The sequence below is a fragment of the Mustela lutreola genome, chromosome X (assembly GCF_030435805.1).
Source record: "Mustela lutreola isolate mMusLut2 chromosome X, mMusLut2.pri, whole genome shotgun sequence".
Classification (NCBI taxonomy): domain Eukaryota; kingdom Metazoa; phylum Chordata; class Mammalia; order Carnivora; family Mustelidae; genus Mustela; species Mustela lutreola.
The window spans coordinates 773763-797918 of NC_081308.1; the positions used below are offsets into that span (position 1 = coordinate 773763).

General features: G+C 51.3%; 1 protein-coding gene across 1 annotated transcript; it reads left to right on the top strand.

The window, feature by feature from the left end:
- The first annotated feature begins 8986 nt into the window (after positions 1-8986).
- Positions 8987-23947, top strand: LOC131821160 (granulocyte-macrophage colony-stimulating factor receptor subunit alpha-like). The gene is made up of 10 exons (XM_059156985.1): positions 8987-9107; positions 12787-12913; positions 13039-13168; positions 13666-13850; positions 15794-15927; positions 18031-18054; positions 20097-20232; positions 21612-21702; positions 22055-22121; positions 23431-23947. The coding sequence occupies exons 1-10, from the start codon at positions 9039-9041 to the stop codon at positions 23881-23883; spliced, it is 1416 nt and encodes a 471-aa protein (XP_059012968.1). The 5' UTR covers positions 8987-9038; the 3' UTR covers positions 23884-23947.
- Positions 23948-24156: the final 209 nt, after the last annotated feature.

The window sequence follows — 24156 nt, forward strand, 5'->3', positions numbered from 1 at the left end:
TGGCCTCACTCCTGGTGATGTCCATTCAGCCACTGAGGCCATGCCCTGTCTTTGTGTCCAGCCCTTGTTGATCTGCACCGATGAAGAACTATTAGAAAAAAATCACTCAGGGGCGCCTGGGTGGCTCAGTGGGTTAAGCCTCGGCCTTCGGTTCAGGTCATGATCCCAGGGTCCTGGGATCGAGTCCCACATGGGGCTCTCTGCTCGGCAGGGAGCCTGCTTCTTCCTCTCTCTCTCTTTCAGCCTGCCTCTCTGCCTACTTGTGATCTCTCTCTGTCAAATAAATAAATAAACTCTTTTTAAAAAAAAAAAATCACTCAAAGATACCAAACCCTGCCCAGGCAATCACCAGACACAGAAAGACCTTCCATCATAAAATTCCATCGCTTTTTTTGGCCTCTGCAACACAACCAGCTCCCCAACTCGCTGCCCGCTTCCAGATGGCTTTTAAACTCAGGACTCATCACATGGACTCCAAGGCATATGAGCTCCTTGTGAACCCTGGTCAGTCCCTAACAATGCTGCCAGGAACGTTCCTGCCTGCTGGGACCTTTGTTGTATAGGGAAATGGTAGCCCCGGGGGCTTGGCTCAGGGCCAGACAGAGTTGCCTCATACCCCAAAGTGGCTGCTGGGGACCAGTATCCTCACCACTCATTCCTTCTTCTTTACTGCAGGCCATTGCTGCCCTCAGCCACCGTGCACAAGAGAAGCAGCCTAAAATAATCCCTACGGTAGCTCAGGGGTTTGGAATGGTTCCCCACACAAGCATCTCAGCAGCAGGAATGTGGGCTGGACCAGCAATGGGCAGGGACAGTGGGGTGAGGAAAATCACGCCCGGTGGGGAAAGTTGGTTCAATTCCAGCTTGCAGAAAGTGGTCATCAAGGAAGCATGTTGAACGTACTGATGCTTTGGGGGGATTCCAGCAGAATTTCAGAGGTGCCGTGATTTTGCAGGGAACCAGGGGTGTGGGAATAGGACGGTGGCCCCACACAGTACTGGGATGGGGCACTGCTGGCCAAATAAGGTCACAGGATGCACCCCAAGAGCTCCTGCATGTTCTGTAAAGGCTCATTATCGCTGACACCCCTGAGGGTGATAAGGGGGGGGGTGGTTCCAGCTTGGAATCTGACCTCTGACCTGGGTTCTCCTCCTGTGTAGGTGCAGTGTTGGGGCTGGTGCATGGCGACCATGCTGGGTCTTGTGAGCTTTCTGGTGCTCCTGAACTCGGCGTGCTGCGGACGAGCACAGCTGGGTAGGTACAGGCAGGGGCTCCAACGCCAGGGTCTGGGTGGGGTGAAACTACCATACACCCACGCCAGAAGGGGACAAACATCCCTCCACCAGACCTGAGGTATCTCCCCTCCAACCCTCCACCCTGGTAGGGGAAGAGGTCCTTTTGCAAATCAACCTATAAGTGGTTGTTTGGTTTAACCTCTGGCAGAATCAGGGACTGAAAGGTCAGTCAAACCCAGCTCAGTTGTCAGACCTTCTGCCTGTCCTGGGGGGGAAAAGCTTATTAAAATGCAACAATTTTGGACGCATGGGTGACTCGGTCAGTGAAGTGTCCAACTTTTGATTTTGGCTCAGATCATGATCCCAGGGTCGTGGGATGGAGTCCCCCATGGGGCTCCTTGCTCAGCGGGGAGCCTGTTTCTCCGTCTGCCTCTGCCTCTGCTGGTCCCCCTGCTTGTGCTCTGTCTCTCTTTCTCTCTGACAAATAAATAAAATAGTAAAAAGAAAAGAAAGAAAGAAAAAATCTTTTAAAAGTATATGTTTTAAAAACAAAAAAAATCTGCCAATCCACAAACCCTGTCCCCAAAGGTGCAAGAAAACGTAGAAATCGTAGGCAGGTGGCCCAGGAAAGATGGCTCAGACACAGGGAGAAAAATATCCCCTGGTTGGGTGCTCGGGTCCTGGGGACGTTGGACATCTCTCCTCCCCCGAGGCTGAGGACGGGCGTTCACCCCTCGGACGACCACATTTCACAGATGCTCCAGATCCGAGCCCAGACATTCTGGAATTTTGATGCTTGCAAAGCCCCTCTGGGAAGGGCCATGTTCTACTTTGTACGTTTGTGGCCTTTGCTTTTGGGGTCAAGTCAAAAAAAAAAAAAAAAATCATGGCTTAGACCGTAGTCAAGGAAGTTTCCAACTTGGCTTTACGTTTTTTTTTTTTTTTCTTGCCTAGGAGTTTTGTGGTTTCAGGTTGCACTTTCAAGGCTTGAATCCAGTTTGAGCTCATTTTTTTGGTGAACCTGGTTAGTGGTGTGGTTTCACTCTTTGGCAAGTGACTGACGGCTTTTCCCACCATTTTTTGGAGAGACACTGCATTCCCCCCATTCTGTATTCTTGGCTCTGATGTTGCAAATTGGTTCTTCGTGCTTTTTTTTTTTTTTTTTCCCAACAGGGAGAATTAAAGTCCTCATGGTTAGTTTCTACTTGTCCTCCCCTGTGACGGGTTCCTTCCTGGTCCAGGTGATGCATCAGGTCCCCCACTCCCTGCCCTACCCCAAGAGTTAAAGCCCACCCAGAAGGCATGGGACAGAAGCTCCTTAATTAGATTGACCCAGGAAGGCCCCAGTTTGCATTCCCTCCCAGAAGGTTTACAGGGTCCTAATGTCTCTACAACCTACCTGTCTGTATAACTAACCTGTCTGTATTTTTCAAATTATTTTCTGTAATTTTAATTTTTTAAATACTTTCTGTAATTTTTTCTGTATTAAAAGTTTTTTTCCTGTATTTAAACCTTTTTCTGTATTTAAGATATTTTAATTTTTATTTCTTTATGTTTTAAGAATCAGTTTCTGTATTTTTCCAATTATTATTCCTATAGCTAACGTGTCTGTATTTTTCAAATTATTTTCTGTACTTTTCAAATTATCGCTACTGTAGCTACATTGTCTGTATTTTTTCTTTTTTCTTTTTTTTTAAGATTTTATTTATTTATTTGACACAGAGAGATCACAAGTAGGCAGAGAGGCAGACAGAGAGAGAGAGGGGGAAGCAGGCCCCTCGCTGAGCAGAGAGCCCGATGCGGGGCTCGATCCCAGGACCCTGAGATCATGACCTGAGCTGAAGGCAGAGGCTCAACCCACTGAGCCACCCAGGCGCCCCATGGCTGTATTTTTTCAAATTATTATTGCTATACCTAACTTGTCTATATTGTTCAAGTTGTTTTCTGTATTTTTCAGATTTTACTACTATAGCTAAGTTGTCTGTATTTTTCAAATTATTATTGCTATAACTAACCTGTCTGTATTTTTCAAATTATTTTCTGTATTTTTCAAGCTATTTTCTTTTTCACATTGTTACTTAGCTAACTTGTTCTTTTGGAATTATTTTCTGTATTTTTCAAATTACTGTTGCTATAGCTAACTTGTCCATATTTTTCAAATTATTTTCTGTATCATCTGTGTTTTTCAAAATATTATTACTACAGTTAACTTTTGTGTAGTTTTCAAATCATTTTTGTTTTTCAAATTATTGTTGCTACAGCTAACTTCTCCATACTTTTCAAATTATTTTCTTTATTTTTCATATTATTGTTATAGTGAACTTGTACTTTTCAAATTATTTTGCATATTTTTCTCATCATTACTATACTTAACTTGTGTATTTCTCAAATTGTTTTCTTTATTTTTCAAATTATGACAATAGCTGGCTTGTATTTTCCTTTGTTTTTTAAAAATATTTTATTTATTATATTGTATTTATTTTAATCATATTTTATTTTATTTATTATATTATATACTATATATTATATATAAATATATTATATATAATGTATATTATATTATATATATTATATTTATTTGTTTATTTATTTATTTTAGAGAGGGAGCAAGAGAGAGAGAGAGAAAGAGAACGCACAGGCCACTGGGGAGAGGCAGAGGGAGAGGAAGACTCCCCGTTGAACAAGGAGCCCGATGTGGGACTCCATCCCTGGACCCTGGGATCATGACCTGAGGCGAAGGCAGACGCTTAACCACTGAGCCACCCAGGCAAACTACCTCGTATTTTTCAAATTATTTTCTGTATTTTTCAAATTATTATTACGAAAGCTAAGTTGACGGGAATGAAGCGACTTCTCTTTAGGGTTTTGTTACCCTTCCCCTGATACCTAATGGTTCTGAGCGTCTTTTCATGGGCTCATAAATGTCCCTGAATTGTTCACTTTGAAATGGTTTATTTTGGGCGTGATTTTCAGCCTCAGTAAACAAACAAACGTAACAATCCAGGCCTGGTGTTTGCAGATTATCTCCCCTGACCTGTAACTATGACATCACCTGGGGAGGGGGTTCTAATTCCTACTAAGTGGTTTGTTTGTTTGTTTCTAAGTACAGCAGGGGACAATAGATCTCCTATTACCAACTTGCAGCTAGATTCAAGGAAAAGAATGTTAACCTGGAATTACATAAGGAATGTGAGTCAGCAGGAATGCATGATATCTACCCCTCCCAACTCTCCCACCATGCCCAGCTTCTCCACCACGCAAGCGCCAAAGGTGAGTGCTCATGGCTCATGCCTTACGGCTTTGCTCCTTGGAAATCTTGAATTTTCTTGTGAAATGACTCTTGAGTCCCCTGCCTGCTCTTGGTTTCCACTCTTATTGCTCTTGTCAGGGAAGGAAAACGTTTGCTCCATCCTCTTAGGTTCTGTGATAGAGACATGCAAATTAAAGTGACCAATGCCAGATTTTTCAGGGAAAAAGACGTACAGATTTGTTCTCAGTTCAACTTTTTACATACATGAAGAGTCACAGAAGCAACGTAAACACCCCAAGAAGTGGTCAGACTAAGAAGATTTCCTGCCATTTTTTTAAAGGAGTGAGAAATGGAGGAGATTTCATGATGAAGGAATGGGGATTTTGGCTTCTGGGGCCACTAAATTGTGGGAACGTGACTAAGGAATCAGTAGGTGAACTAATAGCCAGTACAGGTTATTTTAGTAAGGTCTGTCTGTGCAGTGTCCTCTCTGTGCTGGTGGTCCCTCTCCAGTAATAAGGGTCACTCTCATCTTCCTGGCACAGGAGAAGGTGGGAAAACCCTTTGTGAAAAGGTCTTTTGTGTTCTGCTTTTATGTAGATAAGGAGGCAGAGAAGCCCTCTTGTATCTCTCTATTTGTCAGGTGCCCCCTCCTCAAAATGATTCATATGCCCAAGTGGTCTATTTGGGACTGGGGCAAATCCCATATATAGGATGACCTCTTTTACTCTGCTTCTGTATGGTGGGAATAAAACTTACACACTACGTCTCACATATGAGGGAGAATGGAATAGCTGTCTTTTTGGCGTATGCCTTCATTTGATTTCTCCCCGTAGTGAGGCAGGAGGGGGAAAGATGTGAATTTGCCCATTAAATGGGCTCCATTCCCTTCATGTTAAAACAGCTCCCCTGGATTCAGTTTGCGTTTCGGGGCTATGTTTATTCATTCATCGCCTAGTTCACACACTCCCTTAGTTTCATTCTAAGGATGTCAGGAAGGAAAAACCTCGTCATCCACCCTCTTAGGTTCTGTCCCCAGAGGCCTGTGAATTAACATGTTGAGAGACAGATAAAGAGGAGGGAGAAAAATATATTCCCCTGCATATGGAGCTTATAAAAAACAGCTCAATGAATAGCTAAAAAGGGTTTCTGTACCTAACCAATACGAAAAAGGAAGGAGACAATAAAGCTCTCTACGGTTAGAACAAGGAGTTTTCCAGAAAAAAAAAAAAAAAACAACAACAAGAGATAAAGTTTGGAATCATGCTTGTTCATGTAAGTTTGAGAAGTTTTTCTGACTTTTTAGTGGCCCTAAATCTTTGCCCAAAGAGGGCATTCATGGTAGGTTTACCCTCGATGTCCTTCCTGGACGTTAAGTTCACTCCAAAGAGGGAATTTATGGTAGCCTCATTTTCCAGAACTTTGTGCTTTTAGTCAGATTAAAAAAAAAAACCTCTCCTCAAAAATGTTTCTTTCTGCATCTCTTGAATCCAAACGTCTTCAGCTTAAAGTTATCTTTATAATAATTTGGGATTCCTGGGGATGGAGTGGGGGTTCCCCACAACGGGTGTGGATGTGCTCCAGACAAGAGGCTGCAAGGGATCCATGTCCTCTGCCCCAAACCCTGCCCCTGGGGCGGTTCCAGCCCCGACATTCCATCCCTCCGGGAGGACAGTACCTTGAGACACCCGCTGGCATCCCCCCATAAACCGATTCTAGAATGAAAAGGGAATCCAGGCTTCCCCGGGGAAAAGCCAAAACCCAGAATGAGCAGGTGGGCTGTGCTCCCAAACCCCTGACTGCGGGGAAGGGGACCCCTGTATCATTATGGCTGTTTCTAGCAGGAATTTTAAAAAAAAAAAAAAAAAAAAAAAAAAAACGATTTATGGATTTATTTGGGGGGCGGGGAGGCCCAGAGAGAGGGGCAGAGAATCCCAAGCAGATTCCATGCTGACCGTGGGGCCCAAAGCAGGGCTGTATCTGCTGACCCTGAGATCAGGACCTGAGCTGAGAGCAAGGTCAGCTCACTGTCCACCAGGCTCCCCATGAGGATTTTATATATGGGTTCCTCTGGCGCCATCTGCAGGCTGAGGGGGGGGTCTTGCATTGTCTCCGGAGATTCCAGTCCTGCACCAGGCGTGTCTTCTATCTGGTCTTTGCAGTTGCCTTCGGCTCAAAATAATCCTTGTGCCGAGGTGGTTTATTGGGAGGTGATATAGTCTGCTACGGTCACCCCTTAGGAGCAGGGATTTATGGCCCCCGGGGTCGGGGCAGGAAGATGAAGGAAGTTTCCCCATAGGGGGTCGCAGCGACCCAGCTGTGGGCGTCGTCCTGTACCTGTGCTTTTTAAAAACTAATGAAATCAAATTTTAACATAGTGCAACAGAAAGAAATGGGTCGCTGACCTTCCTTGATGAGGGGGTCATTTCTAAGCATTGTATCGCGTTCTGTGGCTTGCCTGAATTTTTTTTTTTCCCCGATTTTAAGTGTTGGCTGTTGGTGCACGGAAGGCATTAATTTAATGGCTTTCCTGTCCAGGGTTATTTGTTTTGTTTTATAATTATTATTATTATCATTTTTTACAAATTCAGTATGTTTGGCGGAAGCATCTGGTTTTCTGAATGTCGTCCTGTGATTGAGGAACAATGCGAGTGTGCCCCTCCCCTCTGTAAGGGTCTTGGCTTTCTGTTTCATCTCATTTTTCCTTGCAAATTCAAGAAAACGTTCCTACATTTAGTGTTTCCGTATGAATTACAACACGGCCTTTTGGTGAAAAACAGCGGACATCAACAATCACAAAACCCCAAAGCCAAAACCGTCTTTGTCCTCTTGAAGAGATTCATTTAAGTGCCTGCTGTGCTCCATGTTGTTTTTCTCTAGCACAGATTTGGGAAAGTCTTGAAAATGTGTGTTTGGACCTCTGCCGAGATTATCCCTTTGGTTCGCCTCCTGCATGGACCTCATGAAAATGCATCGAGCACAATCTTGATGGGGTTAAAAAAAATAATAATAATAATGCTGAATTTACTGCATGAGCATGACATTTTGGGTTTTTTTTTTTTATAGCTTTACATTTCTTTAAAAAAAAAAAAAGGATTTTATTTTTAAATAAGTCTGCACATAGTGTGGGACTCGAACTCATGACCCCATGATCTAAGAGTTGCACAGTCCACTGACTGAGCCAGATTGCTGCCTTGTTTTTTTTTTAAATTTTTATTTTTAAATGAAACTGGTTCTTTCTTTCTTTCTTTCTCTTTTAAATATCCTGTGAGGGACACCTGGGGGGCTCACTCAGTTAAGCAAGTGCCTTCGACTCAGGTCATGGTCTCAGGGTCCTGGGATCGAGTCCTGCATCAGGCTCTCTGCTCAGTGGGGAATCTGCATCTCCCTCTGCCTCTCCCCCTGCTTGTGTGCATTCACACACTCTCTCTGTCAAATAAATAAATAAAATCTTTAAAAAAATAAAATAAAATATCCTCCAGATGGTCTTAGATCCCAGCTCTGCCGGCAACATAAAACCGAGTCCCTCTACATGTTCTTCAAGGCCGTCCGTTTTTTGCCTATGTGTGTTTTCCGTGTTACTAATCTCTGGTTCATTTCCTTCCGCCTGCTCTGAGCAGATTTGTTTTGAGGGTTTTCTGCAGGAAAGGGAAAAAAAATGCTAGCTCTTTTGCAGAGAGGGGTTCTAATGTCTTAGATTAACGGAGGGGCAGGCCAACTCCTTCCTGCTGGTTGGAAAGTGAAGGTGCTGGAACCGGTGTCCTTGAGGGCTGCCTTCTAGGGTCACTTTTGTTTAAAACGGCCTGCGTGGTGCTTCTAATTCCCGACTGCCTCAAGACGTCCTTTGGGAAAACATAATTCTTTTTTTTTTTTTTTAAATAGGAGGGGTCTTTCTTTCTTCTCCTCCTCTTCCTCTTCCTCCTTCTTCAGTTGGGAGTTAGTTGACTGGATTTTGGTTTTTTTGCAGACTCAGAAAACATGACTGCAGACTTGGTCACTGGGATTTCTGTGAGGCTGCCCAGAGATGCTTGCAGGGAAGATGGAATAGATGTGGGTTTAGTCAACCCCTGAAGGCATCTCTGGACTGTGGGTTTTATTCCCTCCTTAGCAGGCCCCGCTGAGGGAGACCCAGCTCCGGGTCAGGATGGGGGTCTCTCTGCAGCGTGAAGACCTCCCAGGAGCCCCCGGGGGTCTGCCTCTGCCTTTCAGCACGAGATGGGGCACAGACAAACAGATGTCAGTGATGCTCTGAGTCTGTGTTCCTACGTTTTGAAGTTGAGGAAATCGGAGTGTATATAAGGACCTTCCTGGTCAGACCCCACCTGACCGGCCCCGTGGGCAGTGAATGCCCACGATTCCTTGTTGGCCGGGCCACCCTGCACCCACGGAATCCGGGATTTCACAAACAGGATGCCGCTGTACTCACTTTTTTTTTTCTTTTTTTCCACGTGCTCTGTTTTTCCTTTCAAGTTCTTTTTAAATCTCGTGACCTCATGGGTCCATAGTTAGCACGAGACGCCGTGTGGGGCTGCTTGCCGTCACAGCCCCGGCGGATGCTGCTTTGCCCAATTTTTCCAGTTCCTCATTTTGGCCCCATAGGAGTGTTCAGTGGTGATGCCACGGTAAGGGGAAAAGGATTAAAAATACATACTCCCAGGCAGTTGTGAAAGGGAAGCAGCTCGACCCTTGCTACAATGTATATGGCTCTTGCTACAAAGTATACAAACCTTGCTACAATGTATACAGCCCTTGCTACAATGTATATGGCCCTTGCTACAAAGTATACAAACCTTGCTACAATGTATACAACGCTTGCTACAATGTGTGTGGCCCTTGCTACGATGTATACAAACCTTGCTACAATGTATATGAACCTTGCTACAATGTGTGCAGACCTTGCTAGAATGTGTGCAGACCTTGCTACAATGTATATGAACTTTGCTACAATGTATATGAACCTCCCAACTGTGTCTGGGAATGCAGACCCAAAAGGCTCCATCAGCCCAGCTCTGTGAAGCTGCCCAAATAGACAAATCGTGGTAAAACAAAGTATGTTAGTGTTTGCCAGGGGCTGGGGGAAGGGGGTGAATGAGGCCTAGTTAGGGGGCACCGGGAGGGGGTATGTGTGTGATGATATTCTGGAACAAGACGTAAGGTTTCCACCACATAGCAGAGGTGCCCCACACCACTGATGTGCACGCCTAAGAGGGAAGGACACGGTCCATTTCGTGGTTACGCCTACTTGTCCACGATAAAAAATTAAAATTAAAAAAATGGTCAAAAGCTAAAGTGCAGAGCAAAACAGAAATACATGTATGAATATGTAAATGAGTCAGACAAAATCCCCTGCCCGACCAGAAGGCCAGCACGGGTTGAGGAGCAAACATGCTGTCTATGGTTGAAATCAGCAGGAAACCGGGATGCAAGGGGCTCCCGGGCCTCCTGCTCCGTCATGGCAGAGACAGGAGGGACCTTGCCTTTTCTGTCTTTTCTGCCTTTTCTGCCTTTTCTGCCAGACACAACCTGTGACACACCTGTTCTCTGTCTTGATGTGAAGGAAGCATCCAAGTCCCACCTTTTATTTCTATTTTTTTTTATTATTGCTATGATTTTCATTGTATTAAAAGTCCCATCTTTTCAACAAGTGGGAAATTGTATGTTGGAGCAAATTTCCTGCAGAGACAGGAGGCAGGAGCCCCTTATGGGACGCTTCAGATGCAGAGGCTTCCGGGCCCCTGACAGACCCCGCTGGGACCCAGAACCCCAGAACCCAGCTGCATCCTCTTCAGCTGTAAAAGAGACTCACACACGTGTCCGGGAGACCCGTGCTATTGCCCGTTTTCTAATGGATGCTAATAAAGAGGCAGGAGGTGTATTTTATCCTTTTTGGAACTAGGAAAAAAAAATATATATATATATATATATATATATATATATATATATATATATTTTAAGATTTGTATTTGGCCTCAGGATGGGTGATGATTGGGACACTTTTGTGAGCCCTTGTGATTGAAGAAGGTGCTTTTCTCCTATCTGGCTCACAAACCAGTCCTGAAGTATTAAAACTTCTTTTCAACCATTTTCCCCCAAAAAAACCTCGGAATGGGTCCCCTGCTGGTGGCCTCCCGGTTGGCGTTTTAAGGCCGTCAATCACCCGATTTTTATGTAAATCTGAGATTTTCCTGCCTGGCTGTTTTAAAGGGGCTCTTTGTTCTCTGTTGTAATTCCTAGGCTGTTCCCCTTACGAGGAGCTTGGGGGGACCCCTTCCTCTCTCCCCAGCCCTAGGTCTTTGCTTATCATCCTTTTTCAAAATACGTGTGTGTTTTAGGGTTCCCGAGCAACCGTTTCTGTTTGTTTGTTTGTTTCATGCAGGAAAACCTTTTCGCGATAAAGGGTTTCTGTAGGCAGAAAGGGCACGTGTCCTACTGTCATATCTAGGGAAAAAAAATAAATCGTCCTGTTATTTCCTATGGCAGAATCATTTCACGATTTGGGTCCTCACTGATTTTCTCTGAGGGCAACCTCAAAGGGCAACCCTCTCCCTGTCCCAGGCCTGGTGGGCCTGGTAAGTACCAGGTCACCCGAGTGTCTCCAGAACCCCCTCCCCCATTGTCACCCGGCCTTGCTTCCAGAATCCTGGATGCTTCCGGAATCCCCTTCCAGAAGCTGTGCTGGAGGGCAGGCCTGACTGGATTCTCAGGGATATTCACGCCCCTGACCTCCCCCCACGGCCCCTTCCCGACCCCCAGGGTACTGTGGCCACTCACCTCCCCCTGCATCCCCAGTAACACTTCTTGGGGAAACTTAATCAAACACAAAATCCAACCCGCAAACCCGGAAAGCCTCCCCCACAAAGACAAAACAGCCGTGTTACTACAGGAGCATTAATAAAATGCGTTCACAATTGATCACATCAACCAACACCCCCCCCCCCCCAAATGAGGACAAAGGAGGCTCCAGCCAGGGTGTCGGCCACCAGCTCTGACCTTTGGCAGAGCCTCGGAGTCACGCAGAGGACTGGGAAAACTGTATCGTGGTGCAGGCGCGCAACACCACTTTTGTCCACCCTCTTAAGTTCGGTCCGCGAGGCTCTGCAAATTAAAATGACAGACGACAGCCGAACTGAGAAAAGGCACGCACATTCTGTGGTTAAAAATTTTAGGTGGCGCGACGTGGGTGTCTTGATAGAAAGAAGAAAATGCCCCCAAAGGAGTGGTTAGACCTGAGAGTTTGTATATGGTTTTTCACGAAGAGCAGATACATGGTGCAGAAGTGACAAGCGGCAGGAAGAGCGTTGGACGCTGCTAAGGGCAGCAAATTGCGGGGGAAGATAGATATTTGAAGGACACTCTTGGAAGACATGGTTCATGTCAGTAGGGTGGTTTGTATGGCTCTGTCTTGGTGCTGACTTTCTGCCTTCTTCATGGTCCTAAAACTTCCCCCAGAGAGAGAGCGGGGATCCGTGTCATGTGTGTTTCTACAGGTTTGTGCTGTTAGTCCGATCAGGGAAGCTCCAGGAAGGTTTCTTTCTGTAGCTGCTGGTTCTCGGTTGCTTCTGGGTCAGAATAATCCTTACGCAGCACTGGACGCAAGGACAGAATCAGGGACACCATTGGTGTGACTCAGATCCTGGCCATTCTGGGCCAGCTGTGAGCTCGTTGCATTACTGCAGGGCGAGCGGTTTCCCGGGCGTCTCACTCAGCAGGTCCCGTGGGCTGCTTATTATCGGGAAGCGGTAGGTTTCTGCAGGTCTTGGGGCAGGAGATCGTTTGGAGGAACCAGTGGAAGGGTTCGGCAAAGTTTGTCCTGCAGACTGGGATCTATTTCCAGGTTGTTGGGTGTCTGCAATGGTCTCTGCCAGTGGGATTCACTCTGCCCTTCTTGGTTACACCCACGGTGGCGGGGGGGGGGGGGGGGGCCTTCCGAAAAGGAAACGTGTGCCCGGGTTTTAGGCACAGAGGAGGGCAATGAGTTTTCGTGTGTGTGTGTGTGCCCTTTGCTTTCAGCTCAAAATCGTTGCACCCAAGTGGCCTCTTTGGGGTGACCTGTTCCCAGCATCAGAGGACCAGGGGCGGGGGAGGGATTCTCAATAATCATTTGAGCAGGATTCGTTGCTGAAACCGGGCTCGGTAGGTCAGGCACGAGACCTAGCGTGCAACAGGCTTGAAAAGGGGTTCGAGGGGTACCTGATCCAGGATGGGGATGCCCGGCTGTGGACCCCTCCCAGGGCCGAGTCGGGTCCGAGGGAGCCCAGAATGCGTGTGTGACGTGTGGGTTCTCGATGGTTCGCTTTCCAGATCAGAGAGGACAGCACGTACTTCTGCATCTTCCGTAACCGCGTGCTGCATCGGGGAGCCAACCTGACCGTGAGGGTCACCTGTGACGGGGCCAAATTCCAGGAAGTCTTGCTTTTCGCAAACCCAGGTGAGGTCCCTAGAGCTGGTGGGCCCCCGACTCCCGCCCAGCGCCGTGGGCATCCACTCGTGTCACCCCTCGGGGGCTGCTGGTGGCGGTGCCACCGCTGAGAGCGTCGCTGGGTGTCGCCCCAGGCAGGGAAGGTTCCGGCGCCGTGAACTTCTCCTGCTTCATCTACAACGTCCGTCTCATGAACTGCAGCTGGGCGCCCGGCCCCCGAGCCCCCGCCGACGTCTGCTACCGGCTCTTCTGGTGGGCCTCCCTGTAAGCCGGACGCCGCCCTGCACCGCCGGGGATCTATGCGGGGATCATAGCGGGAGAGGCCCAGAGAGCCGGGGGACCCCAGGGGGCTCTGCCCGGAAATGCCACAAAATCACAAAACCCTGGGAAGGGAGACACGGCGCCTTGGCGGCCGCCTAGCTCTGGGTTGCAAACCCTCCTCCTGTCCTAAAGAGAGGACGAAAGCCACAATTTCGTGATGTTTATCATGCACGGATGGTTGCAATGGCTTCGCCCTGCAAAGGGCAGGATCCGTCCCCGTCTGTGCAGGGTCTTGGCCGATTCCCTAGGACGCATATCCCGTTCTGGTTTTGTACTTATTTGGGGACGAATTTGTATCAGTTTGCGGTGTTTTTGTTTGCTTGTTTTGGTTTGGGGTTTTTTGGAGGCTTTTCTGGGTTTGGGGAGATCTTCTTGCTGATAATGTCTGCCCAGAAGGATACACAGTCAGGCTTTTCCCGCATCCCTTTTGCAAATGACAGGCACGAGGATGAGGCGGAGTGCGTGCATTACGTCACAGACCCCACGGGGACCCGCGTGGGCTGCCATTTCGATGAACTCGGTGAACCCCAGGGTATGGATAATTACTTCTTCCTACTGAATGGGACCAGCAGTGAGACCGCAATCCCGTTTTTGGACTTTGTTCCGTTTGAAGCCCGTAAGATCGGTAAGACGCTCCCGCGACCTGTGTTCTCCCCTACACGCCCCCGAGCCAGGAGAGCGGGCTTCCCGCATCTGGGCTCACACCCTCGCCGTGTGGGACGCGGCCCTGGGTTCAGGACCAGCCTGAGCAAGGTCCAAGGTCGGCACTCGAGGTCTGGGAAACAGAGAGACACAGACAGGCACGGTGGCCCTGACTGTCCCCTTGCGGTGGGTTGCAGGAAAGGCATGTGTTCATGTCACGTACCCATTTTTGCTAATTTATGTAAATTCCCTGCAAATCCTGAATTTGCAAAACTCAACTTATCACAGCTGAAGGGGTGGAAATACAGGGTCTGTCGTGTTATAACTGTGTTTCTGTTTAAAGACATCTTACATAATGTACATTACTGATGAACTGATGGTGCACCCGATGCCCACAGCCCTATACCTTAAGACTGAACAATGCTTATCGCATGTGTGTAGTTTCTCCAACAGTCACATCGTGACCTTCTTGTGTGTAGGGATGCAAAAGAAGAAAAAAAGTTTTCCTCGACCCTCTTAGATTCTGTGGGCAGGGCTTGCAAATTAAACTGACAGATGCTCTATTAATGGGAGAAAAGCTCACAAATATTAATTTGTTTGATAATTTTAAGTTTTTTTTATTTCAATTTTAATTTTAAGTTTTAAGTTTACTTAATTTTAATTTTAATTTTTAAGTTTGATATGCATGGGGAAGGGCTTCACAGAAAATACAGGAAAATGTCCCAAGGAAGTGGTTAGATTCAGGGACTTAGACATATTTTTTAAAATATTTTACTTATATACCATTTTAATAAAAATCTATTAACTATGGATTTAAACGAAAATGGGCTTGTGCTTTTAGAAGTGGTAAATATATACGGAAAGTAATGGGAGACAGGGTTGTATTAGTGAGGTTTTTTGGTGCAGATACGATTTGGTGCTGACTTTCACGGACAGAAAACTTCCCCAGAGACGGGATTTGTGGCAATCTTACTTTCTCAGAAGTTTCTGGTTTTAGTGCGATAACGAAAGCTCCAGAAAGTCTTCTTTCTGGATCCATGACTCTCGGTTGCCTGCAGTTCCAAATAACCCTTGTGCCAAAGTGTCCTGTTTTGGAGATGACGTGCCAGTTCCCTTTGTGCAAATCAGACAACACCCCAACTGCACGCTTGGGGGCCGTTTCAAACGGTGACATCGCCAACCCAAAGCACAAAAGCGGGAACGACACCGCACTCCACAGGCCACAGAACAGGCGCTGGTTTGCAATCCGGGAGCAGAAGCCAGAACACAGAGCTTGCCGTGCTCGGCATCATATAGGTGTATGCCCGTGTGCACGCAGACCCTGGGTGACTGAGGTCCCCAAAGTTGTAGAGTGTCCCAGAGTTGAGGCACAGAGAAGCAGGACATGGTTGTCTGCTGGCGTCCTTACCTGCGGTCCCGGAAATCTGCAGCAGGGACACGGAGGGTGGGTACTCAACCAGGAGGGGTGGCCGGCACCACGGAGGGGACAGTCCCCTTCATGCACCATCAGCTGGCTTGAGCCCTCCCTTTCCAAGCCCAGTTCACCTTCTGTTTTGGTTTGTTTTGTTTTTAATTAAAGGTCTTATTTATTTATTTGACAGACAGAGATCACAAGCAGGCAGAGAGGCAGGCAGGGAGAGAGGAGGAATCAGGCTCCCCACTGAGCAGAGAGCCCGACGCGGGGCTCGATCCCAGGACCCTGAGATCATGACCTGAGCTGAAGGCAGAGGCTTAATCCACTGAGTCACCCAGGCACCCCCACCTTCTGTTTTTTTTTTGTGTTTTTTTTGTTTTGTTTTTTTCCTGCAGAAAAAGAAATATAGCACAATTTCCTACAGAGGTGCAATCCGCCGGAAGCCCCCTCCACAACCGACCCCTGGGTGTTTGCAAGGATTTTTGTTGTTGTTTCTGTTTTATTTTCCGTAGAAAAGTACAACCCCCCAACAAACATCATGATCGCCCACAACACATCGCATCACATTATCCGGTGGGAGAACCCCGAGATGAGATACGAGCTTTCGACTCAAGTCTTGTATTATGAGCTGGACATCCAGAGACCGGTAAGAGCCCCCGACCTCGGCGAGGGAACTACAAACCGTGCTCGGTCCCGTCTGCTCATGCAGAGCTCAATCCCGGCTCACAGACCAGAGACTCTGGGACCTCCTGTGCCCTATACCCTACACCGGTGGTTCATTCCTTTTTTTTCCCCCCATGGAATCCGCTTATTTTTATTTTTTTTTAAACTAATCTCTATGCAAAATGTGGGACTTGAAGTTGGGATCCCAAGACCGAGGGTTGCACAGTCCTCTGCCTGAGCTAGCCTGGGAGCCCTGAAATAGCTTTTTTTCCTTTTTTTTTTTTTTTTTTTTTTTTTTTTGAGTTACTTTAGGTTTGTAACAGAATTGAGGGGAAGGTCAAAGGGCATCCCCCACACCCCTCCTGTCCACACATGCACACTCTGCCCATCACCGTTCCCATTAGCTGCCTTTTCTAGAATATCAGAGTTGAGACCCTAACAGGATGCAGCCCCTTTCTCAGCCTTTTTGGAAACAAAACGTGAAAATGGGTTGGGAATGGGTGTCTCACGACAGGTGCATTGGGAGCTCCCCTGAATCTTCAACTTGCCCACCTTCTCCCGGACCCCTCAGCACAGCTGTGCCAAGGGAGATTCTGCAGCCTGAGACCTGGACATGTCCCCAAATCCTGGAAATTGGGGACTTCCCAGAGGACACCCAGCATCTCTGTTTCCCTGTGGCCTGGGGCCTCAACATGCACCCCCAGCCCAGAGCCAGGGGCAGAAGGCGACTCCGGGATTCAGTCCCAAGCACCTCAGACCTCAGGGCCTTTGCACATAACTCACAGAGGCAGGTTCCGTGAGCACGAGGATGCTGTCATTATGTGTACAGCAATGGCACAGCTGGGTGTTCTGGGCACACAGTAGGTGCTCAATAAATGTTGCCGGCCCCGCCCCACACCCTCATGGTTCTTGACATCACAGTTTCCACATACTTCAGGGCTCTGCAGGTGACCCCCAGGCCCTGCCCAGATGTGAGCCACTCAGTGGTGGGCTTCTTTTAAACCGGAAATGAGGTCGTGTCCCTTCTGTCCTTACAACCCTTGCGAGGTTGGGTGTGGGTCTTAGGTTGGAGTCGGAGTCCTGGAGGCAACCGGCCAGGAGTCTGTGGCTTCTGGTCCTGCCTGCCCACATCTTCCTCCCCGGGGCTCCTGTGAGTGACGTCCCATGAGGGACCTCCCGTAAGTGACCTCTCACAGATGACCTTACACAGGGTACTATGCCCAGCTGACCTCACACTGGTTCCAGGTAGGTGATCTCCGGCAGGTGGTAACACAGGTGACCTCACACAGCTGCGCAGGCCAGAGCGTCCTGTGCATGTGAGACCCCAGGTGGGCAGCGACCTCCCCTCTGGCTTTCTGCCCAGAGCCTGGCAGGTGCATTCAGTCAGTGCTGGACGAGGCAGAGGGTCTCTGAGAGGGTCAGTCCTTACTAGACATTTGAACATCCAGTGATGCAGAAAAAGGTACTGTAGACTTTGTCTTCTCCTTCCCTGTTAATACCCTGGAGCAAACTCACCAGCCAGAGACAAATTCATAGTAAGGAAGTGTTGAGGAGGAAAAGCTGTTCCTCCACCCTCTTAGGTCCTGAACCTGAGGGCAGTAAATTAAATAAAGTGGGGAGGGCAGCAAAGGCATTCATATGCATATAAGAGCTCACAAAAGACGTGGCTCTTGAATAGTGCAAGTAAGGAGCTTACGACCTACCAAACCAGGGGACAGGGAGAGGGAAAAAAAAAAAAAAAAACTTCCAGAAGAGGAACAAATAGGTTTCTAGAAGAAAGAGGGTTTAAGAACAATAGTGATGATGCTTGTTGAAGCAGGTACCAGTGGTCTTGTTTGTCTTCTTCTGGGCGTGAAAGTCCCCTGGAGATGGAATTTAGGACACATTCCCCGTTCATCCTGGAGGGGGGGACGTCTCCCCAAAGGGGGAACTGATGGCATGCCTCATTCCCGGTTGTCTGCTCTTTGGCAGATAAGGGAAGCTCTGAGAAGGGTTCTTCATACCAGTTCTGGGGGTCCAGGTGGGTTCCCACATTTGCATCTAATGCTGAAACCCCAGAGGCTAACAATCCTCCCTTTTGTTACAGGGCAGCGCTTCCAAGACAAACCCCGTAAGTGTCTCTTTTTTCTCTATGCCTCCTTTGCTTGAGTCCAAGCATCATCAAGCATCAGTGTTCACAAATCACCTCGGCGGTGGGGTCCCCATTAGCCCCTTCGTGGCCATCAGGCTGTTAGTCTCAGACTGAGAAGCTGTGTTTTCTGGAAAGCCTCTGACTCAGCTCAAGTCACGGGTCATCGTCTACCCCGTGGACAGAGCAACGGTCTTCTTCCAGACGCAACGCCTCAAGCCTTTTCAGTTGAAAGTTCGTCGTGCATTGAACACCGTCCTGCAAAAACTCATGTCCGCCCAAATGCTCAGAACAGGGTCTGGTTTAGAAACAACGTCTTTGCAAATAAAAGGGAAGGATCTTAGATGAGGGTGGCCCTAAATCCAAGACAAGTGTCCTTGTAAGAGACAGAAGAGGAGACACAGACACAGAGGAGGAGCCACGGGAAGACAGAGGCAGAGATGGGCGGGATATGGCCACCAGCCCAGGGACGCCGGGAGCCCCAGAAGCTGGAAGAGACAGGAAGGAGCCTCCCCTGGAGCCTCAGGAGGGAGCAAGGCCCTGTCCCACCTGGATCTCCGTGGGGCTTCTGGACTCCAGAGCTGGGGGAGGATAGTTGTCTGTGGTTTTGAGCTGTGGCGGATGTAGCCGTTGGTCCCTGACACCCCAGGGCACTCACACAGAGATGAGCATCCCCGTGTACGCTCTCAAGGGCAGCAGGAACCCCCCACGTTTCAGAATCTGTCTCATCCTTCACCTGGGTTCCTGCAGGCATCACCTGCTCCCACGCGATGCCGGTGCCGCCGGCGGGATGCTGCCCGTGGACCACAGCGGCAGCAGCCGGGACAAGTGCAAAGAGGGTTGGGTGCCGTCCAAAGGTGTCCCCGAAGGCCGGCCTTGGGGAGACAGGTGTCCTGTCTGGGCCCCACCGGCGACTTGGATGACATAGGAGACCTGGTGCACCATGGACATTGGACAAGCAACATGTACAGCTTCTCGCTGCCTTGGGGGCTCTCGTTGGGGACTGGGGGATCCCTGCTGTTGCCCTCAGCTTTTGTCTGCATGGGCTGTCCTGGAAGCTCCCTGAGTCCATGCTGGGGCCCGTCCAGTACCTGCCCCAGGGCTGTTGTGGCTGAGGGGGCGAGGAGCATGGGATCCTCAGGGTCCAAAAGGAGCCGCACAGCTGATGAAGGCAAGATAGTTCATTCATCATGGACGCGTGAGAAGAAACTGGGTTCTTCCAGGCAACAGAAACAGCGAAGAACATGTCCTGGGGTTTCCGGGGTGTGCAAACTTGGGTCACTGTCCATCTTCTAATCTACGCTACAAAGAAACACCAGGGCCCCTGGAGCAAGCAGCAGGCGAAGACTCTGTGCCTTCCACTCCACTCCAGCCCCAGGACGGAGCTGGACGACACAGGGATTTGCCGGGGGTCATGGCGGGTGAGGAAACGCATCCCTGCCCCGTGGACCTGCAGGCTGGGCCTCCTTCTCCCCAACGACCGCCTAGTGTTCCGGTCAGTCTTACTCTGCTGGTCTCTCCAGACCGGCACATGCTCTGTGCAGTGGAAGCAGAGGTGGTCGTCATGCAGAGGGACACGTGAGCCCTATCTCAGAACTGGCGGGAGGGCATGGCACACCCCTGGAGCCCGGCCAGCGCTGTCGCATTGAGTCCAGCTGTGCCCCCCAGAAAGCAGGAGCCAGGTGGAGTCGCATTGAGTCCAGCTGTGCCCCCAGAAAGCAGGAACCAGGTGGGGGCCCTGTCCACGCACCCACCCTTGGCTGTCAGTGTGTAGATTTGCAGTAACCGCAGGTCAGGCCCTGAGGGCGTGGGGACTCTGCGCGAGCGGTGGGCGTAGCTCAGGGAGTCGTGCGTCACAGGCGTGGAGTCCACCTTCCCACGGGAGAGCCCCTTAGGGTCCCTGCTTGGGGCTAGAGAGATGCGCGGATGTCCTGGGCCTCAGGCACGGACCCCAACGCTCAGACTCCAGGGGACCCTCCCGCGTCACCAACGCTGGTCCCAAACGGTGCCCTCTTCTCTTCAAGGTTTTGCAGAGGGGGCAAGATTCGAATGTGTACGTGGTGCCGCGTTCTGCCGTCAGGCCGGACACCACGCTCCGGCTGAGGGTGCGCTATGTGCATAACGAGCTGTGGAGCGAGTGGAGCCCGACGCTGCGTCTCGGTGAGCGCCCGACTCCCCGTGCGCCGCAGACGGATATTGGTCGGGGTCCCCCTGCGCAGCTCCTCTTCGGGGTCTTACCAGGACACCTGCGGTTGCGTCCAGGGCGAGCTCATCTGGGACCCCGCACTTCACCACTCCTGAGATGGTCCTGTTCCCATAAGGTCCCGTTGCCACGTTTTGGGGTTAGGGCGCACGCATCTTTTCAGGGATGCTTTGAGCGCACAGGCGCCCCTCCCAGCGGAGGGGGCTCGGGGCAGGCCCTACTAGCTCTCTGCCGAAACACACCACCTTTAGTGTGTCCTGCTGCTGTGCGCCCCCTCCCGAGCTCCTGCGGTCACCCTAGGAGGGCGACCCCAAGAATGAACCACAGGGCACTAGCCCCTGTGAGCTACTGTTCCCTTAGCCCCGCTCAGGTTCTGGAAAGCCCCAGATGCCGGCCATGCCCCAACCCAGCAGTGTCCCCTTCCCCAGAAGGGTCAGCCAGGGCCCGGGGGGGCTCTGCCCGTCCCGCTGGGTGCCCCATCACCCCCCTCCTTTATGGGGTCAGTGAGGAGTATCCCAGAGCTTGTGGTTTGCACCGTGACTGCTCTCATCATGCGGTAGCGCTGGCGGCAGGAAACGGAAATGCAGCTCTGGCGGTGCTCTGGGGGCCTGGCAGGAGGGTGCGGGGCTGTCCCTCACCCGGCCTCTCAGCGTACTTCCTTGTAGGGGTGGCGGAAACCCCATTATACAGGAGTCTGTGGGGACATCCTTCGAGGAGTCCCACACATCCGTTCTGGGGAGCGCCAGGGCAGGAGCTCAAAGTATGCTCCAGCTGGATGCCGTCTCCCAGAGGACCCCCGGACGCAAGTGTGGGGCTCCTTCTTTCCAGAGAACAGGTTCACAGCTCCCCAGAAGCTGCACAGACCGCCCAGGTCACGTCAGGGTTCCCCAAGGAGAGCCTCCAGGGCAATAGAGAATACACCTGTGCCATCCTGGAGTTTCACAGTTACGCATTCATTCCTTTGGCTAGGTAGCACCGTGTTGAAAGTGAACGTCCATCAGAAGGAATGCGTTGCGTGGTACTGGTTGTGTCCTTGCGCAAATGTCTATGGTGGACGGTCTCTCAGGAGTAGGGCGTGGAAGAGACGGGTGGGGACCGCCGGGGTCGGGGGCGGCATGGGCACAGGACAGGAGGGAGGGTGCATACTCCCGCGCCGGCCTTCCACCGCCTCTAGAAGCCCTGCCTTCCTCGGCTGTCGCCCCGCCTCCCCCAGCAACCCCCATCCTTAGTCCTCCCGTAACGGGGTCGAGGGTATGGGGCACGCGTGCGCGCAAAGCTGACCACCCACTCCCGCGCGCGCGCGCCCTCCTAACCCTCTCCCTCTGTCCCCCACCAGGCCTCCCGGAGGACTTCCCCGGTGCCCTGGTCGGGGTGCTGGTAGCGGCCTCGGCAGTGCCCGCGCTGGTCCTCGTGTGCTTCTGCAAATGGTGAGCCCCAGCCCTGGACCCAGGACCCTCGCCCCCGCCCTTCCCACCCCAATGCAGGACCCCGGAGCGCACGGGATGGCCAGGGGAGGGCGAATGCAGAGTCCAAGCTCGGATGGCAGGTTGCTGAGGGCTGGCGAGGAAGGCGGAGTCACTGTCCATGGGGCGTCTCCCGCTGCGCCAGCCACGCTGTCCGGGGCCACATGGCCACAGCGCGAGGTCGGTCCGGTCCGTACAAACCGGGTCTGGCCGCTGCCGTGCGCGCGGGATTTCTGTAGGAGGGGCTAGGGGGCCGGGGCTGCAGGGTGCACGCCGGGCTCGCTGGTTCCTTCACGGTATCCCCCTCCTCGGGCAGGTACAGTCTGTTCCCCCGCATCCCGCAGGTGAAGAAGGAACTCACCGGGACCCTGTTCTCCCCGGAGGTAGGTTCCCGGTTCCCAGTCTGGAGGCCGGGGCTGCTCCGAGGGGTGCCGCGGGGTTGGGCACGAGTCTCCTGCGCTCCCCAACGCGCTGGTGTGCAATTCCGAGGGAGGCGAGAGGCATGAGGGTCCAGCTGCCTTCAGCACAAAGTCCATCCTCTTGGGAAGGGAACCTCAACCACAAAAGCCACAACTTGGGGCTTAAGACAGAAGCCGCCCCTGGAGCAGGGGACGTGGGGTGACCCTGTTTCCCTGCGGGAAATGCCAGGCCGGTGCTCAGGCACGGGGAGTGCTGGTCTCTCTCTCCACAGTCAGACAGCCTCATCAGGAGACCCCGAACCTATTACATGGGTACAGATCCTATTTGCACATACAGCTATCTCTCGCCATTCTGGATGGATGTGGGATCTGGGGGGCCACCACTCAACCCCTGACCATGGTTCCCTGGGGTTGCCGCTGGCTCTCAGGTGAGGGACCTTCCCCAGGATGGCACCGCTGCCCCTTCTGACCCTCCTTGAGCGTCAGCCCCACATGCTGCCGGATGATGAGCCGAGGGACGCCCCCAGCACAGGTGCTCTAGTTCGGGCTGGAGGCTGTTTCGTTGGGAAGCCCACCCCTTGGGGCTCCCCCTGGGGCTTCCACGAGGCCTGGGTGCCTTCCCGGCGGGGTTGAGGGTTCATGGAAAAAATTGGGGTGAGGTCGTGGCTTTTGCAGGGGGCTTTGCCGTGGGTCTCAACGTTCCAGTGGGAAGGCCTAGTTGAGTTAGGGGACCAGCCCAACTTCTCGGGGTCCTGTCCACAGCCCACACTATGGCTGGCACAGGTGGTCCTCAGACCCTTTGCAGGACCCCGTCCTTTAACACATGGTCCAGGAAATGGTGCTCTTCTGAGAGCCCAGAGCGGCTGGCAGGTGGCTGTCAGGATTCCTATTTCATAGTCGGCACAAAGGCCCCCCCCATAAGGTCTGGGCTAGAAACAGGCTCAGGCTCAGGCTGGCTGGGATCACCCCCTCTTATACTGGGGGGGCCTCCCTGAGTTCTGAAGCAGTCATTCAACGGCCACCACCGTCCAGGCTGGAAGGAGCTGCGTCCTCCAAGGGGGACTCTGACGCCCCCTCTGTTGGTCCCCTGAGCCTTTGCACCTCCCAGAGGAGACCCCGTCCACGTGATGGGTCCCCTCCCCAGTCCCAGAGAGCACGCGTCCACGTTCTGCCTGTGGATTTGCCTGTCCTGGACATTTTGGACCTGGGGGTCCCATGATACGGGTTCTGGCCTGTCTGTCCTCACCCAGAGCATCGTCCATTGTTCTTTCAGGGTCCGTCCATGGCGCAGCAGGTGGCAGAGCTCTGCTCCGTTCGTGGCTTAGTGACCTTCCCCCACATGCACTGGAGGGAGAAGGTGTCCACCCTTCGGCCACGGGGAACCATGCAGCTCTGCACGGGCACTTTCTGGGCGGCACCACGAGGGTCTTGCACGTGGGTGCCCTCAACGCTGCCCGACTTCTGTCTCCCAGGTGTCTTGGGACGAGGGCCACCGGCCGCCGAACTCCCGGGAGCCCGAGGACATCCTCATCGTGGAGGACATGTCGTGACCTGCGTGGCTTCAGCCTCTCCCCGCGTCCCCCGCCTCCCCGGAAAATGTCGCGCAGGAGCGCTGCACGCTTACGTCGGGGGACGATGTCTCCCCCGACCCCCCCCACCGCCACCCAAAACCCAGGCTTTCTGGCTTCATGCTGGCGTCCACACCGGGGCTGCTGTAGGCATCTGACGGGCGTTTCCTTCCTGGTTTCTGTATTTCTGACTCCGGGGGAAATAAAATAGTTCTACGGTGAGACACGAGTGGGCACATTTGGGGGGATAAAGTCGTGTGTCCGAAATAGGTTTTGAGGGAAGAAGTCGGTGTCCTGGCCAGGCTGCTCCGATTCTGCAAACGGCCGGGAACGAGCAGGTATTTCTCCCTACACTGTGGGGTTTGGTATGAATCCCGGCGCTGGTGAATAAAGGTTCATCCCAAGGCTCCCCCTGCTTAAACAGGCTCTGC

Coding starts and splice junctions, on each gene's coding strand:
- LOC131821160 (XM_059156985.1), top strand. CDS start 9,039: ATGCTGCTTTGCCCAATTTTTCCAGTTCCTCATTTTGGCCCCATAGGA. Junction 12,914..13,038: donor CTTGCTTTTCGCAAACCCAG/GTGAGGTCCCTA, acceptor GTGTCGCCCCAG/GCAGGGAAGGTTCCGGCGCC. Junction 22,122..23,430: donor GGACCCTGTTCTCCCCGGAG/GTAGGTTCCCGG, acceptor TTGTTCTTTCAG/GGTCCGTCCATGGCGCAGCA.